We start from the raw sequence: 15,000 nt of genomic DNA on the forward strand, positions 1-15,000 counted from the left end.
TGGACAGCTTCAAATACTTGGGGTGTTTTTTTTTTTTTTTTTTTTTTTTCTTTCCGGTTTAATCATCACCATGCCCCATGACGCGTAGTCATATTACATGGTTTATTGAAACTTGTTTATCAATTTTGTGTTCATAGGTTTCCCATTGTCTTTTGCTTCACTGTTTCGTGGTTTTGTTGATATTCATTATTGTGTTGTATTATTTTATGTTATTCACTGTTGAATGTTTTCTATCACTATCACTATTTTTGAGTTAATTATACTTGTTCTATTTACGCTGTTTACATATATATATATATATATATATATACACTTTTGGTAATTGGATCTTCACTATCACTCTCTTTCACTTAATGAATCTAATATCTTCACTATCATTCTCTTTCACTTATTGAAACTAATTCTATTTACACTATTTACATATATACACTTTTAGTAATTATAACTATAGTGTTTAAAATATATTGCTAATTGAGTGTGTTTACTCATGTTACGAAACTGAGACATATATTTACAATTGTTCAAAGTTTATAGCTTTAATATAGTGCACAAATGACCTCAAATGCTGTTTTATGATGTCCCTATAATTAATTGGCCAATTTCTTCCACTCCTTGTTGCTTCCTTGAAGACAGTGCGCTGTTGGTTCAAGATTTGGCAATCCCACAGAAGATGATCGACTGTTTGGTCAGCTGCTCCGCAAGGACATCCTGGGTTTTCCGAAATTCTATTGCTGTATAAGCAGTAACATGAGCTGCTGCCAGGAAGTCAAAAGGAGGATAGCAATGGTAAAAACATGGACATTACGACGAATTGATGAGAAGCGAATAGAAGCATTTGAAATGTGGATATGGAGAAGAATGGAGTGTGTGAAGTGGACAGACAGAATAAGAAATGAAGCTGTGTTTGAAACAATGGTTGAAGAAGGAATAATGCTGAAACTGATCAGGAAGAGAAAAAGGAATTATTGGTTAGGTCACTGGCTACTAAAGATAACTTCTTAACTTACAAATCGATAATATATTAATATATTAAATTGGAAAAATCATATTAAAGAAATTACCCCCGAACTAAATTCAGAGAACGGGAGCAGGGGGCGAAACGCGGGTGACAACTATACCCCTCGCTGTACTCAACTGAAATCTACTGTTTTGGTTCAAACTTCCTACCTAGGTCGGCACTATTGTTTGGAAACATATGAAGTCAGCATTTACAAGCAACTAGAAGAAATGTACAAGAAACATCGTGAAATCAGTAATATTCATCGCTGGAATTTTGTACGAAGTAGGTATGTCAGAAAAATAATAATTAATTGAAGAATTATACACAATCATAAATTATTCATAACAGGCTTCGAATAAAGATATTAATGGATTCCAGTAGAAAGAAAGACATGGGGAAGACCCAATATTACTTAGATACGTAATAGTATACATAATGCAAAAGAAGGGAATTGAAGACGGGGATTATGAAGGAAGATAAAAGTGAAGAAAATCAATGTAAGTATGTAACTTGGGGGTGCAAGAAATAGAGAATGAATCAAATCTAATAAAAAATGAAAAGATAAATAAACAGAATAAAACTATTCTGGACAGAATTAGTTTAAGTCTAACAATTTGTCAACATGTTAGTCTAGGTTAGAGCTCTGGAAGAGTTTATCTTATAGTCGATGTACAGTAATTCAAATGCTTGCAAATTGAATTAATCTGCTTCCTATGTACGTGACTTATACATTTTGAATAACTTCTCACTTGTTGCACATACAAAGCTGCGATGCTGATGTAAGAGCTAAGTAATAGGCCTAGAAAAAATGAAATGAAAAATGAAATTGCCTTTATTCATTCTAGTCTCCAAATCAGAATGACTACAGACTTTTTTTCTAAGAACATGAGACTCTAATAATGGAATTAACAATTCAATTTAATTCCATATGTCATATGACGTTCTGCATTTAGAAAAATGCACGTTTTTTGCCAGTTGTCAGTTCTAACACCTGGTATATATTACTCTTCATTAACTATACAACCATGACATTAAACTTCACGCAGGTAACTCACCCAAACTGATACAGGTGCGTAGTAACAGGCCCTGACACCTGATACTTATTTCGCTTAATCAAAACCATACAACAATCAAATTAAACTTCACGCAGGTAACTCACCCAAACTGATACAGGTGCATAGTAACAAGCCCTGACACCTGATACTTATTTCGCTTAATCAAAACCATATAACAATCAAATTAAACTTCACGCAGGTAACTCACCAAAACTGATACAGGTGCATAGTAACAAGCCCTGACACCTGATACTTATTTCGCTTAATCAAAACCATATAACAATCAAATTAAACTTCAGTAGGTAAGACAACCAAACTGATACAGATGAGTAATAACAAGCCCGTACATCTGATACTTATTTCGCTTAATCAAAACCATATAACAATCAAATTAAACTTCACGTAGATAAGGCACCAAAACTGATAAATGTGAAGCAACAACCCCTGATACCTGATATTTATTTCCCTTAATCAATACTATACAACAATCAAATTAAACTTCACGTAGGAACGCACTAAAACTGATAGATGCGAAGCAACAACCCCTGATACCTGATATTTATTTCCCTTAATCAATATTATACAACAATCAAATTAAACTTCACGTAGGAACGCACTAAAACTGATAGATGCGAAGCAACAACCTCTGATACCTAATACTTACTTCGCTTAATCAATACTATACAACAATCAAATTAAACTTCACGTAGGAACGCACTAAAACTGAAGATGCGAAGCAACAACCTCTGATACCTAATACTTACTTCGCTTAATCAATACTATACAACAATCAAATTAAACTTCACGTAGGAACGCACTAAAACTGATAGATGCGAAGCAACAACCCCTGATACCTGATACTTATTTCGCTTAATCAATACTATACAACAATCAAATTAAACTTCACGTAGGAACGCACTAAAACTGATAGATGCGAAGCAACAACCCCTGATACCTGATACTTATTTCGCTTAATCAATACTGTACAACAATCAAATTAAACTTCACGTAGGAACGCACTAAAACTGATAGATGCGAAGCAACAACCCCTGATACCTAATACTTACTTCGCTTAATCAATACTGTACAACAATCAAATTAAACTTCACGTAGGAAAGCACTAAAATTGACAGATGCGAAGCAACAACCCCTGATATCTGATACTTATTTCGCTTAATCGATACTATACAACAATCAAATTAAACTTCACGTAGATAACACAGCCAAACTGATACAGGTGCGTAGTAACAAGCCCTGACACCTGATACTTATTTCTATACTGATACCGATACGGGTGCGCAACATCAATGCCCGACACTCGGTACTTACTGCGTTTCATTAAAGGATACATATATCTGATCTCGTCCATATCGAACCAATAGATTCTTGTTGATGCCCAGCTCGTCGATGTCGGAAATGACTGTCATGTCAGGAACGCCCGCCTCCGGGCTAGTCCGTGAACCTGAAACAGAAGGACATTTGAGTGATATATTCTCATTACGGAAAAGATATTGGCTGGTCCACTGGTTGAGAAGACACTGCTTTCTGAAGGATGCACTGGAAGGAATGGTGAACGGAAGAAGAGTTCGGGGCAGAAGAAGATATCAGATGATAGATGACATTAAGATATATGGATCATATGAGGAGACAAAGAGGAAGGCAAAAAATAGAGAAGACTGGAGAAAGTTGGGTTTGCAGTGAAAGACCTGCCCTTGGGCAGAACACTATGAATAAATTCTCATTATGCAGTGACGCCAACTTAACTTATATGGACCGCTGGGACCCGAGACTACCCAATAATTTGTCGTGTTATTATTATCATCATTATTATTTGATATAACAATCATTTATTTTAACTTACACCTCAAGTGTTTGCGCCCACCCGATGTTTTCCAAAAGTTGGCGCCATTGGCTGAGTGGCCAAATCTTCAGTTTTTAACGCAAACGGGCCCAGGATTTTTCATTGAAAAGTCCATAGTGACCCTTGTGGAGGACGAGATCGTATTTGGGGGTTTTCTCGGGATTCCCCCGTTTCTTTGTATTAGGCATCTACATTCGTCCACACCTGTGGAGTAACGGTTAGCACGTCTGGCCGCGAAACCAGGTGGCCCGGATTCGATTCCCGGTCTGAGCAAGTTACCTGTTTGAGGTTTTTTCCGGGGTTTTCCCTCAACCCAACATGAGCAAATGCGGGGTAACTTAAGGTGATGGATCCCGGACTCATTTCACCGGCATTATCACCTTCATCTTATTCAGACGCTAAATAACCTAAGATGTTGATAAAGCGTCGTAAAATAACCTACTACAATAAAAAAAAATCTACAACATTCCACCAATATTTCCCCATTTCGTCATCATTGCACAGCATTGCCTGCAAGCTGGTTGACGATGCACGGAGGGGGCTGGCCTTGGGACGAGTGGGTTGCCTTCTCGAAACCTGGGTACGCAGCAAAGCTTAGTGTAGTCAGCCGGTGTGGGCAATGCGCCTAGTTTGAGGGTTAGCGCAATAGATCGTAGCAGGTTGCATTGCTGGGTCATAATGCTCCCTCCTGAAAATTCCTTTCGAGTCCACACGTATCATTATATTGTGTTTCAATCGAATGAATTTACGCTATAATAGATTGTAATATATCATGGAGTCTATGTCTAATTATATGGATATCAAGGGCTGGCACGAAAAAAGTAAATATGATAAATAATACCTTAACGTCTTAGTGAGTGTTGTCCATTATGTGTGTCAGAGAGAGAGAGAGAGAGAGAGAAACAGACAGAAATGAGAGAAATAGAGAGCGTGAAAGAGGCAGAAACGAAAATTTCTTCTTAATCATGTATTTTTCTTTTTGGATAATACCATAAGTTATTACTTAACTAACATACGAACAAATGAATGAATGGAGTGAGTGAGTGAGTGAGTGAGTGAGTGAGTGAGTGAGTGAGTGAGTGAGTGGGTAGGTGGGTGGATAATACCATAAGTTATTACTTAATTAATATACGAACAATTGAATTAATGAAGTGAGTGAGTGGGTGGGTGGGTGGGTGGGTGGGTGAGTGGGTGGGTGCGTGGGTAGGTGAGTGGGTGAGTGAGTGAGCGAGTGAGTGTACAACAAAATAAAATCCCGGAAATCAATTTGAAACGAAGATTCCCTGCATTTTCCGGCGTAGCTAAAATTATGCTATTTGCTGAGTACTCCAAGTAAGAGCAATTTTTTCAGATTTTACAATCTTCAGAAAAAAATTAAGGTCTACCTGATTCCGGTGCAGACGCTAAGAAATCCCCAAAAATAACGTCATTAAACAAATCTGTTAAAACTTACAAATTATACAGAACAGAAGTGAAATAATCCTGCAGATTGAAAGGGGCGGTAGGGTACACTTAAATGAATAGAAAACCTATAGGGGAGAGTTGGGTAGTATCGGACATCGGGTAATATCGGACAATGAGTTTCTTTCATCTACAACCAGATGATAGTACCTGAATGACATGGTTAAGTTTCTGTGATGTCGCAGACAGTTACGTAACCACGTCATTCAGGTGCTACCATCTCTGGTAGATGAAAGAAACGCACTGTCCGATATTACCCGATGTCCGATACTACCCAGCTCTCCCCTATTACGTTTTGTGATTAAATGCACCGTTAATTAGAAAATTAAGTTGGAAGTTTCAGCAGTCCGGCAACATCGCCGCTAATACACTGCTCTTTCTTGTCGTAAGACAGATGTAAGAGGTCAACAAACTCACATCTGTCATCTTAAGTGAACTACTTTCCATCTCCCTCTCTGGCTACAACGTTGCAATCTGATCGGATTGTTCAGTGGCTTGAAATTAGTGGTCTTTAAATTACATTTACACGAAAACCGTCCACGCTATTGAAATACACCAGAGGGATAAATGATTCCTTATTAGATTTTCTATCACTATACAAAAAAATCGAGATTCTACGAGATTACCGAATGAGAGGGTGTTAACTATTTTCAGAAAAAAAAACAACGGACTGGAAGAGATCAGATTTAATTTCAGGTGGAATTTCAGAAAAAGGATCGAATTAGCCTCCTATATGAGTTTATTACTGGATCTTAGTAGGGCTAGGATTCTTAAGTAAATAATTATTTTATTTGCACTGTAATAAAAACTCGTAATTGAGGCGCCCGAGATCAAAATGGGCTATGTTTTCCAAAGTGAATTTTAAGAAAAGTGCAAAAATTTCCTACATCTGATTTATATACTGATTTTTTTCTATGGCTTTTACACATCTAAAATAAATCATTTTGAAACTAAACCTTTCACTGTGTAAAGTTTCAACCCAAACTTGCCAATGATGGCAACAACTCATTTTCTAAACAAAACGTCACATAGCCCATTTTGTTCTCGGGCACTTCAATTGTGTTTTAAGGTTTGGACAAAGTCACCTGAGCATATATTTTAAACTCTATTTCACATAAAAACATATTTTGATTTTCTGTGTAAATACATATTTTCAAATATTCACATAAAACACATAACTTAACAATTAAGTTCTCATAAATTTTCGACAAAAGCCTCATATCAGATTAATCTTACTGGAATGACAACTGACAACTGTTTCTCGGAGTCGCTTATCTATGGACCAGTGGAATTGCAGTCTGCTATCTCACCACAAACGATAAGAGCTGTCACCACTAAAAAATTGTACTGTAACTAACACAAATAAGTATTGATGTGTCATTTAGGAGTGCCTTGTAAGTTATCATAACTTTGATTCAGGAAGTAATTATAATTTCATATACTTCAGCTGCCTCTGTTTTCGTTTCCAATCATAAACATGTCTCTAGGGAGTGCAGGTTGTTTCTCAATGGCCAGGGCGCTCTTTTTCCCAGTACAAGGCAGTGTTCCACGATAATCGCCAGTCATTTGTGATGGACAACTTGAGGATGAATCTCATTGTGTACTGCAATTCTTCAGCAGTTAGCGAGATTGCATTATTTATACTGAAGAGTACTGCATATTGTTTATATTCTCATAAAATAATGGAAACATAATTAAATATTTTTCCCGTTTTGTCACATATTTTCCAGATTTTTAGGACATAAAAAATTAATAATTTCCCGATTTTTAGCACCTACAATCATTAGACTTAAAAGTGCTTTTACTTTTGTTAATAACTTTTTAGCTCCTTAAAAATTACTTATTAGTGAAATAATAATACATCCACTTAGAATAATTAAAAGACATAGGCTATATTAACAACTACTCTTTCAGAGGTAGCCTATGTATTTTGAGTTTGAAGTATGAACGTTACAATAGTAAGTGTGTACATATTTGCTCTTTTATTTTGTAAGCAATTGTAATTTATTTTGTGCGAGATCGTGCGTATTTGCTTGTTTTCCGCACAGAACCAATACGCGGTAAGTGTGAAATACCACATTCAGTATTCCCAACCTGACACACATAACAATTTCCCTCTTCTTACCGATTAAGCGCGACATTCATTTTACTGCTTTAGGCTTTTAACATATTATTTTTAGAGACGTTTAACATAGTAATAATTATAAATTGGAAACTTACCACTGCAATTTCACCTAAATTGCAATGTTAATTATTGTTTTTAAATATTTACAAAAATTAAGTAAAGTCTACTACTCCACGAAACTTATTGCATTCCTGATACAAGTAACATTAAGGAAGCCGTGAAAAACCAACGAGATTCCAGATGCCGATGTTATTACTGCAATATGTTATATAAATAATATTGTTAAAATATTAAAATGAAAAATAAATCATTACATAACCTTACGTTTGTTTTAAGTTCGCATTTATAGACTGGGGGGGGGGGGAGACAGACGTATATCACGGCCTCCTGGAGTATAGTAAACACAGAAAACATTTTACAGCCACAATGTTGAAGAAAGATATTTTGATGTTCCGAAGTTGGCGTCATTAAACAGAAACCAATATGGAGATTTCATTGCAACTAATTAGAAATTCGTCTTTCAGATATGTAATAAACAATCTTCGCACAAAATAATGTACGATACACGGGCGGTATGTTTGTTTTCATGTTCTCGGAAATTAAAAAAGCTCAACTACGTTTCGCTTTTTCAATCTTTTCCTCGACCATGAAAACGTCAACATACCGCTCTTGTAACGTATATTACTATTATTCTTGTATTTGTTTACACGTCAGATTTCATTTATGCATTAAGCTTATTTTCTTTGTTGTTACCGGTGTCCATTAGCTGATTTATATAGCCTACTAGTTGTGAAGATAAATGTACCAAAGTCTCCAATCATTTATAATTTATAATACTATTTCAAGCTAATTTACTTACTTAGTTACTTACTTACGGCTTTTAAGGAACCCACGGGTTCATTGCCATCCTCACATAAGCCCGCCATCGGTCCCTATCCTGTGCAAGATTAATCCACTCTCTATCATCATATCCCACCTCCCTCAAATCCATTTTAATATTATCCTCCCATCTACGTCTCGGCCTCCCCAAAGGTCTTTTTCCCTCCGGCCTCCCAACTAATACTCTATATGCATTTCTGGAATCGCCCATACGTGCTACATGCCCAGCGCATCTCAAACGTCTGGATTTAATGTTCCTAATTATGTCAGGTGAAGGATACAATGAGTGCAGTTCTGTGTTGTGTAACTTTCTCCATTCTCCTGTAACTTTATCCCTCTTAGCTGCAAATATTTTCCTAAGAATTTCAAGCTAACACTTTTTTTTTTAATTAGGAAAAGTAAATTTCCTTCAATTGTTACTCCATTTGTGAGTTTCTGTAGGATGAAATGCGCTTGGTATTCTATCCTTATATCTGTGGTTCTGTCTAGCCTTGGTCTAGCCAAGCGCAACCTCTTCAAGGCCGGATATTCGAACGAATATCACACCTGGCCGGTTGATTTGCGACCGGTTGAATATAAACCGGTTCTAAGCGTTGTTCTTCATCACGTTATTGGCAGCATAGATGCATTGTTCTTATTGTAAACAATTTTTATGTACCTTTAGTGTATTTGCACTTTGAAAAATGATTAAACCAAAACCTCCCATTTTAACATATTCCGACCCCACTATAGCCAATTGGCTTGTCGTCAGCACGACATCTCATCCAGCTCTAGGTTTTTCCGTGGTTTCCCTTGAGCAATAAGACAAATGTCGGGATGAGTCCTAAAAGAAATGGGCCACGGACCACTTCCCTTCCCCCCCTCTTTCTCTTCTACTATCACAAAGAACTTGCTAATTTCTTAGATAATAAACCTGTATTATTATAATAGGGGAAAATAATTATACTGTAAGTTCACAAGGCTAACGGCTTCGAGACTGGGTACCTGGTTCTAATGAAGTGCACTGGTAGCAATCTAAAACATGGGGGCATGAGATAGTTATTCTGCCTGCCATTAAAATTCACTTCACTAAATCCCCAAGGTAAAAAAAAAAAAATTCTGCAGCACTCTGATGGTAGTGGTGGTAGTGGTAGTAGTGGTAGTGGTAGTGGTAGTGGTAGTAGTAGTAGTAGTAGTAGTAGTAGTAGTAGTAGTAGTAGTGGTGGTAGTGGTAGTAGTAGTAGTAGTAGTAGTAGTAGTAGTAGTAGTAGTAGTAGTAGTAGCAGCAGTGGTAGCAGCAATAGTAGTATAAGAGAAAGAGAAAGCAGGGAAGTGGGAGAGGAAGAGGGAAGAATTGGAAGGAGAAGAGAATAAAAGAGGAAAAAGGAGTGAAATGTGAAGGAGAATAAGAAGAAAAATTATGACGACATCGACATGTGACAGTGAGAAAGCGAGAGATACTGTGGATGTAGATTACGTGGCCGTCGTACAGAAAGGGAACAAACGCAAGATTTGCTGAATGAACCACACCCGCGCTTCGTGAGAAAGAGAGGGCAAGCCGATGTGATGCTCAGTATCTCTTCGTGAATCACCTGATTCCAGGTACCGCTTACTACACTCAGCACAGTACAATGCCGGGAGATGTCTACCAAGTCCCGTTGGACACAGAATTGCACAAACAGTATAAAATATTGTATACCGTACTTATTTTCCCTGAACTAAGTTGTTACAACGTATTTCATTTGTCAACACCGACTCGATGTTCTCGGTCGAAAAGAGAACTCAACATCTCAAAGGTTAGAGCGATGATTTCAGTGTGAGTCATCTCAGCTTACATTCACATCCCACGAGTTGTGACAGAATGAGAAGAAAAGAACAGTGGAACAAGAAATTCGGAAAGGAGCGCGCGATTATCACAACGTTGCAAAGAATTACGAAATTGTGTATGAGAGAGCCCCAAGCATATGAACCACTTATCTCAACAGGGAGTTGCGCTGTCCTCTTGAAACGAGGAACATTTCGGAGGGAAACCAAAAAGAAGACGAAATCTACAACAAAACGTAACATGTGGCAATCCTATCGCTAGGCACGCGAGACTGCTTCTCCAGCAGCTCTGTCATAATCAGACATCGGATTTTAGGCACCAAAAATTTCAGTTTTATGTGCTTAAAGTAACTCAATTTAATACATTAGGCTCTATTTTAGTGAAATAGGCATTTAGGTAGATATGAGCAAATCTTCAGACCTATTTATTTCACTGAAATTATACACTAATGTTGAGAGGTGTTCTTTAAATGGTTCAATAAACTATAAAATAGTATATTTTCCTAAATTATACACTAAATTTTTAAATGGTTCAATAAATTATAAAATAGTATATTTTCCTAAATTATACACTAATGTTGCGAGGTGCTTTTTAAATGGTTCAATAAATTATAAAATAGTATGTTTTCCTAAATTATACACTAAATTTGTAAATGGTTCAATAAATTATGAAATAGTATATTTTCCTAAATTATACACGAATGTTGCGAGGTGTTTTTTAAATGGTTCAATAAATTGTAAAACAGTATATTTTCCTAAATTATACACTAATGTTGCGAGGTGTTTTCTAAATGGTTCAATAAATTATGAAAAAGTATATTTTCCTAAATTATATAGTAATGTTGGGAAGTGTTTTCTAAATGGTTCAATAAATTATGAAATAGTATATTTTCCTAAATTATACACTAATGTTGCGAGGTGTTTTCTAAATGGTTCAATAAATTATGAAATAGTATACTTTCCTAAATTATATAGTAATGTTGCGAGGTGTTTTCTAAATGGTTCAATAAATTATGAAATAGTATATTTTCCTAAATTATACACTAATGTTGCGAGGTGTTTTCTAAATGGTTCAATAAATTGTGAAATAGTATATTTTCCTAAATTATATAGTAATGTTGCGAGGTGTTTTCTAAATGGTTCAATAAATTATGAAATAGTATATTTTCCTAAATTATACACTAATGTTGCGAGGTGTTTTCTAAATGGTTCAATAAATTATGAAATAGTATACTTTTCTAAATTATATAGTAATGTTGCGAGGTGTTTTCTAAATGGTTCAATAAATTATGAAATAGTATATTTTCCTAAATTATACACTAATGTTGCGAGGTGTTTTCTAAATGGTTCAATAAATTATGAAATAGTATACTTTCCTAAATTATATAGTAATGTTGCGAGGTGTTTTCTAAATGGTTCAATAAATTATGAAATAGTATATTTTCCTAAATTATATAGTAATGTTGCGAGGTGTTTTCTGAATGGTTCAATAAATTATGAAATAGTATACTTTCCTAAATTATATAGTAATGTTGCGAGGTGTTTTCTAAATGGTTCAATAAATTATGAAATAGTATATTTTCCTAAATTATATAGTAATGTTGCGAGGTGTTTTCTGAATGGTTCAATAAATTATGAAATAGTATATTTTCCTAAATTATACACTAATGTTGCGAGGTGTTTTCTAAATGGTTCAATAAATTATGAAATAGTATACTTTCCTCTTGGACTTTTCGCACGCTATGTTGGTAATTAAGATCAGTATGATCTAATATTAAAATATATTTTGTCTGGCAACATGAAATTCAATGCTTTAACTAAACAGTTTACGATTCACGAAATCTAACTTAAAAATGTAGTTTGATCACGTGAAAATATTAGTACGAATTCCGAAAACAGACCACTTTAAAATGTATAGCTTACTTAAAATACTTACAGGCACTTTCTTTCTTGAAGAAGTCGCTACCATGCCATTTCCTCATTTGGACATTTTAATAAACATCTAAACACGAAAGAATTTCATTAAAATGTCAAATATATTTACGTGAATGTTTCATACGAAGTAGGTCTATAAGCTATTACACTTATGTATTATTATTAATATTAATATTAATACCGGTATTACTAATTAATAATTAATTCACAAGCCTATATATTTGCATTTTCATCAGTTTACTACAAATCGAAGTTATTTGCTGCCAACATAACAGTTAGAAAATAACTGCTAGTTGTAGTATTTGTCAGTATCCGAAATTTGAAACGAAGTTGGTAAAAGAAAATTCAATCTGAGAGCTAGAAAATCACTATAGGCCTAATCCACTAGCATATGTAGCACCTAATATGGGAAAAATGGTTAGATTTCACCCTTAGGGTATGAAGTAAGCTGACCCGGACTATAGAAAAGGCGTACGATATGAATCGAACTGTACGTACAATGTGGGACATAAAAGTTGAGCGATTCGAGTTTTTTTTAAGTCAAAGAATGTCATACTATGCGTACTCCGAGCCGAAACTTTTCAGTCATATATTGAGCAGGTATTCCCTTCGATTTTCTGTTGAAATATTACATATCTATGCTGAGAAGGAATTAAAACTGTAGTCTGTTATGAACCGCGCCGCAGATATTGAAACATTTTCGCCCGCTCAACAATTATGTCCCTCGCTGTACGTAACAAAACGTAACTGCTGAGGTTGCACATTTAGACAATGCAATTTTTAAGACATACGTCATCAACCAGCAGAACGCTTCGCTCTTGTTCAGCACATACCAGCATTTTACATCTCATGTCGATCAGCGGAACATTAATGTAAGCAAACATGTTTTTCGTTCTTGCTTTGCATCTTGTTGACGACCCGTTAGAAATTTCTCTACAATTATTTGATGTTAACATAGCATCTTCACGACTGGACGAAAATAAACGAGTTCCGTCATAGCTCAATTAGTTGAGGGAGGACCGGGATTCGATTGCAGGCAGGTCATGCATGAAGAGATTGCATGTTGGATTTCCTCAGAATATGCCTACTTAGGTTATAGCCTACTTGCCATTCTCATTGAACCATTATTGCTTCAACGTCTCATAATGAGCATTCATTCTGCCTAAGGGCAGATCTTCCACTGCACTCCCAGTATTTTCCAATCATTTCTATCTTCCACCTTCCTCTTAGTCTCCTCATATGTTCCATATATCTCAATGTTGTCTATTATTCGATATCTTCTTCTGCCCCGAACTCTTCTCCCGTTTCCAGTTTCTTCCAGTAGATAGGTTCTTCTCAGTCAATGATGCAACCAACTCATTTTTCTCTTTCTGATCAGTTTCAGTATTAGGCCTATTCTTCCTTCACTCACTCTTTCTAGCACAGCTTCAATTCTTATTGTATCTGTCCATTTTACACACTCCATTTTCTTCCATACCCATATTTCCAATGCTTCCATTCTTTTCTCTTGACTTCGTCGTAATGTCTACGTTTCCGTTCACATACAATGCCACACTCCACACAAAGCACTTCACTAGTCTCATCCTCTGTTTTTCCTAGAGGTCCGCAAAAATAATAATAATAATAATAATAATAATAATAATAATAATAATAATAATAATAATAATTCTTTATTTATACTGGCAGAGTTAAGGCCATAGGGCCTTCTCTTACACTCTACCAGGTCACAAAGTATACAGGCAGTTAAAATTTTTAAAAAGTTGAAGAACAGAATACTAACATATTACAAAAAAATAATAAATAATAAAAATAATAATAATAATAACAACAATAATAGCATAATAAAATCGTCACTAAACAACATGAAAATAATACAATAATAGAAAAAAGAAAGTAAAATACATTGGAATATAGTAATAGCAACTCATTTAGTACAAATGGTTAATATGGAAAACGTAAGGTAGAATATAACAAAATGGAATGTAATAAAATAATAATAAAAAAGAAAAGAAATACGAATATTAAATAAAATTCACAATAAAAAAATATTCCTTTTCCTGTTAAAATCTTCCTTTGATTTTGCTATCCTATGTTTAACTTCCTGGCAGCAATTCATGTTACTATTTGTAATACACCCCAAATATTTGAATCGACTTGTTCTGCCCTTATTTCGAATTCGCATTTTTACTTTCTTTAGTTTTCTTCCAATAACCTTGGTCTTCGTCTTATTTGCATTTATCTTCATCCCATACTGATCACAGCTATCATTTAGCTCCAATAGCATATCCATTGTACCATTTCCTCTTCTGCTAAAAACGCTATATCAGCAGCAAATCTTAGCCTATGCACTTTATTCTGCTTCCTCCTACCACTTCTCCCATGTTCTTAAAACAGTTCTTTACTAATCCTTCAAGCAGCAACAGGGGCGTACGCAAGGGCGGGAGTTACCGGGTTTGAACTCCCTCCCCCCGAAGTTAAAAAGAAATGACATATTTAGATGAGTTTTTTTTCATAATCTTTTCCCTTCTCTAATGTTTCACTGTCACAGTAACAAAATCTACATCGACATAAAGCATAGTCTTCCTAACCCTCCTTCAATATAATCCCCGTGCTTGGTGCTGCGGCACGTTCGAATTATAACAACGCTATCTTTATTATAGAGAGACCTGCCGCCTAGTACGGACCTTGTGATAAAATGAAACTGACACAGTATGGCTATGAAATTTAACTTCTTGTTTGTTCAAAATTGGATGGCTGTGAAAAAATTACGTGGAGGAAGTTCGAGCACAGAAAATGAAGTAGGAGAAGATGACGGATATCTTGAAATCATGAAAATGTAGATAAAGGTCCGTTTGCATTTTGTTTTGTTAAATTTAACTTA

General features: G+C 35.4%; 1 protein-coding gene across 2 annotated transcripts in view; it reads right to left on the reverse strand.

Moving 5' to 3' along the window:
* The window catches only part of Myo81F (Myosin 81F), a 337,994-nt gene that overhangs the window by 273,181 nt on the left and 49,813 nt on the right, over positions 1–15,000 (reverse strand). For both annotated transcript variants that reach the window (XM_069819364.1, XM_069819362.1), the window contains exon 2: positions 3,405–3,517. In XM_069819364.1, the coding sequence (XP_069675465.1) occupies positions 3,405–3,517 (113 nt within the window). The remainder of the gene's footprint in view (positions 1–3,404; positions 3,518–15,000) is intronic.

Source organism: Periplaneta americana, chromosome 2 (genome assembly GCF_040183065.1).
Source record: "Periplaneta americana isolate PAMFEO1 chromosome 2, P.americana_PAMFEO1_priV1, whole genome shotgun sequence".
Lineage (NCBI taxonomy): Eukaryota > Metazoa > Arthropoda > Insecta > Blattodea > Blattidae > Periplaneta > Periplaneta americana.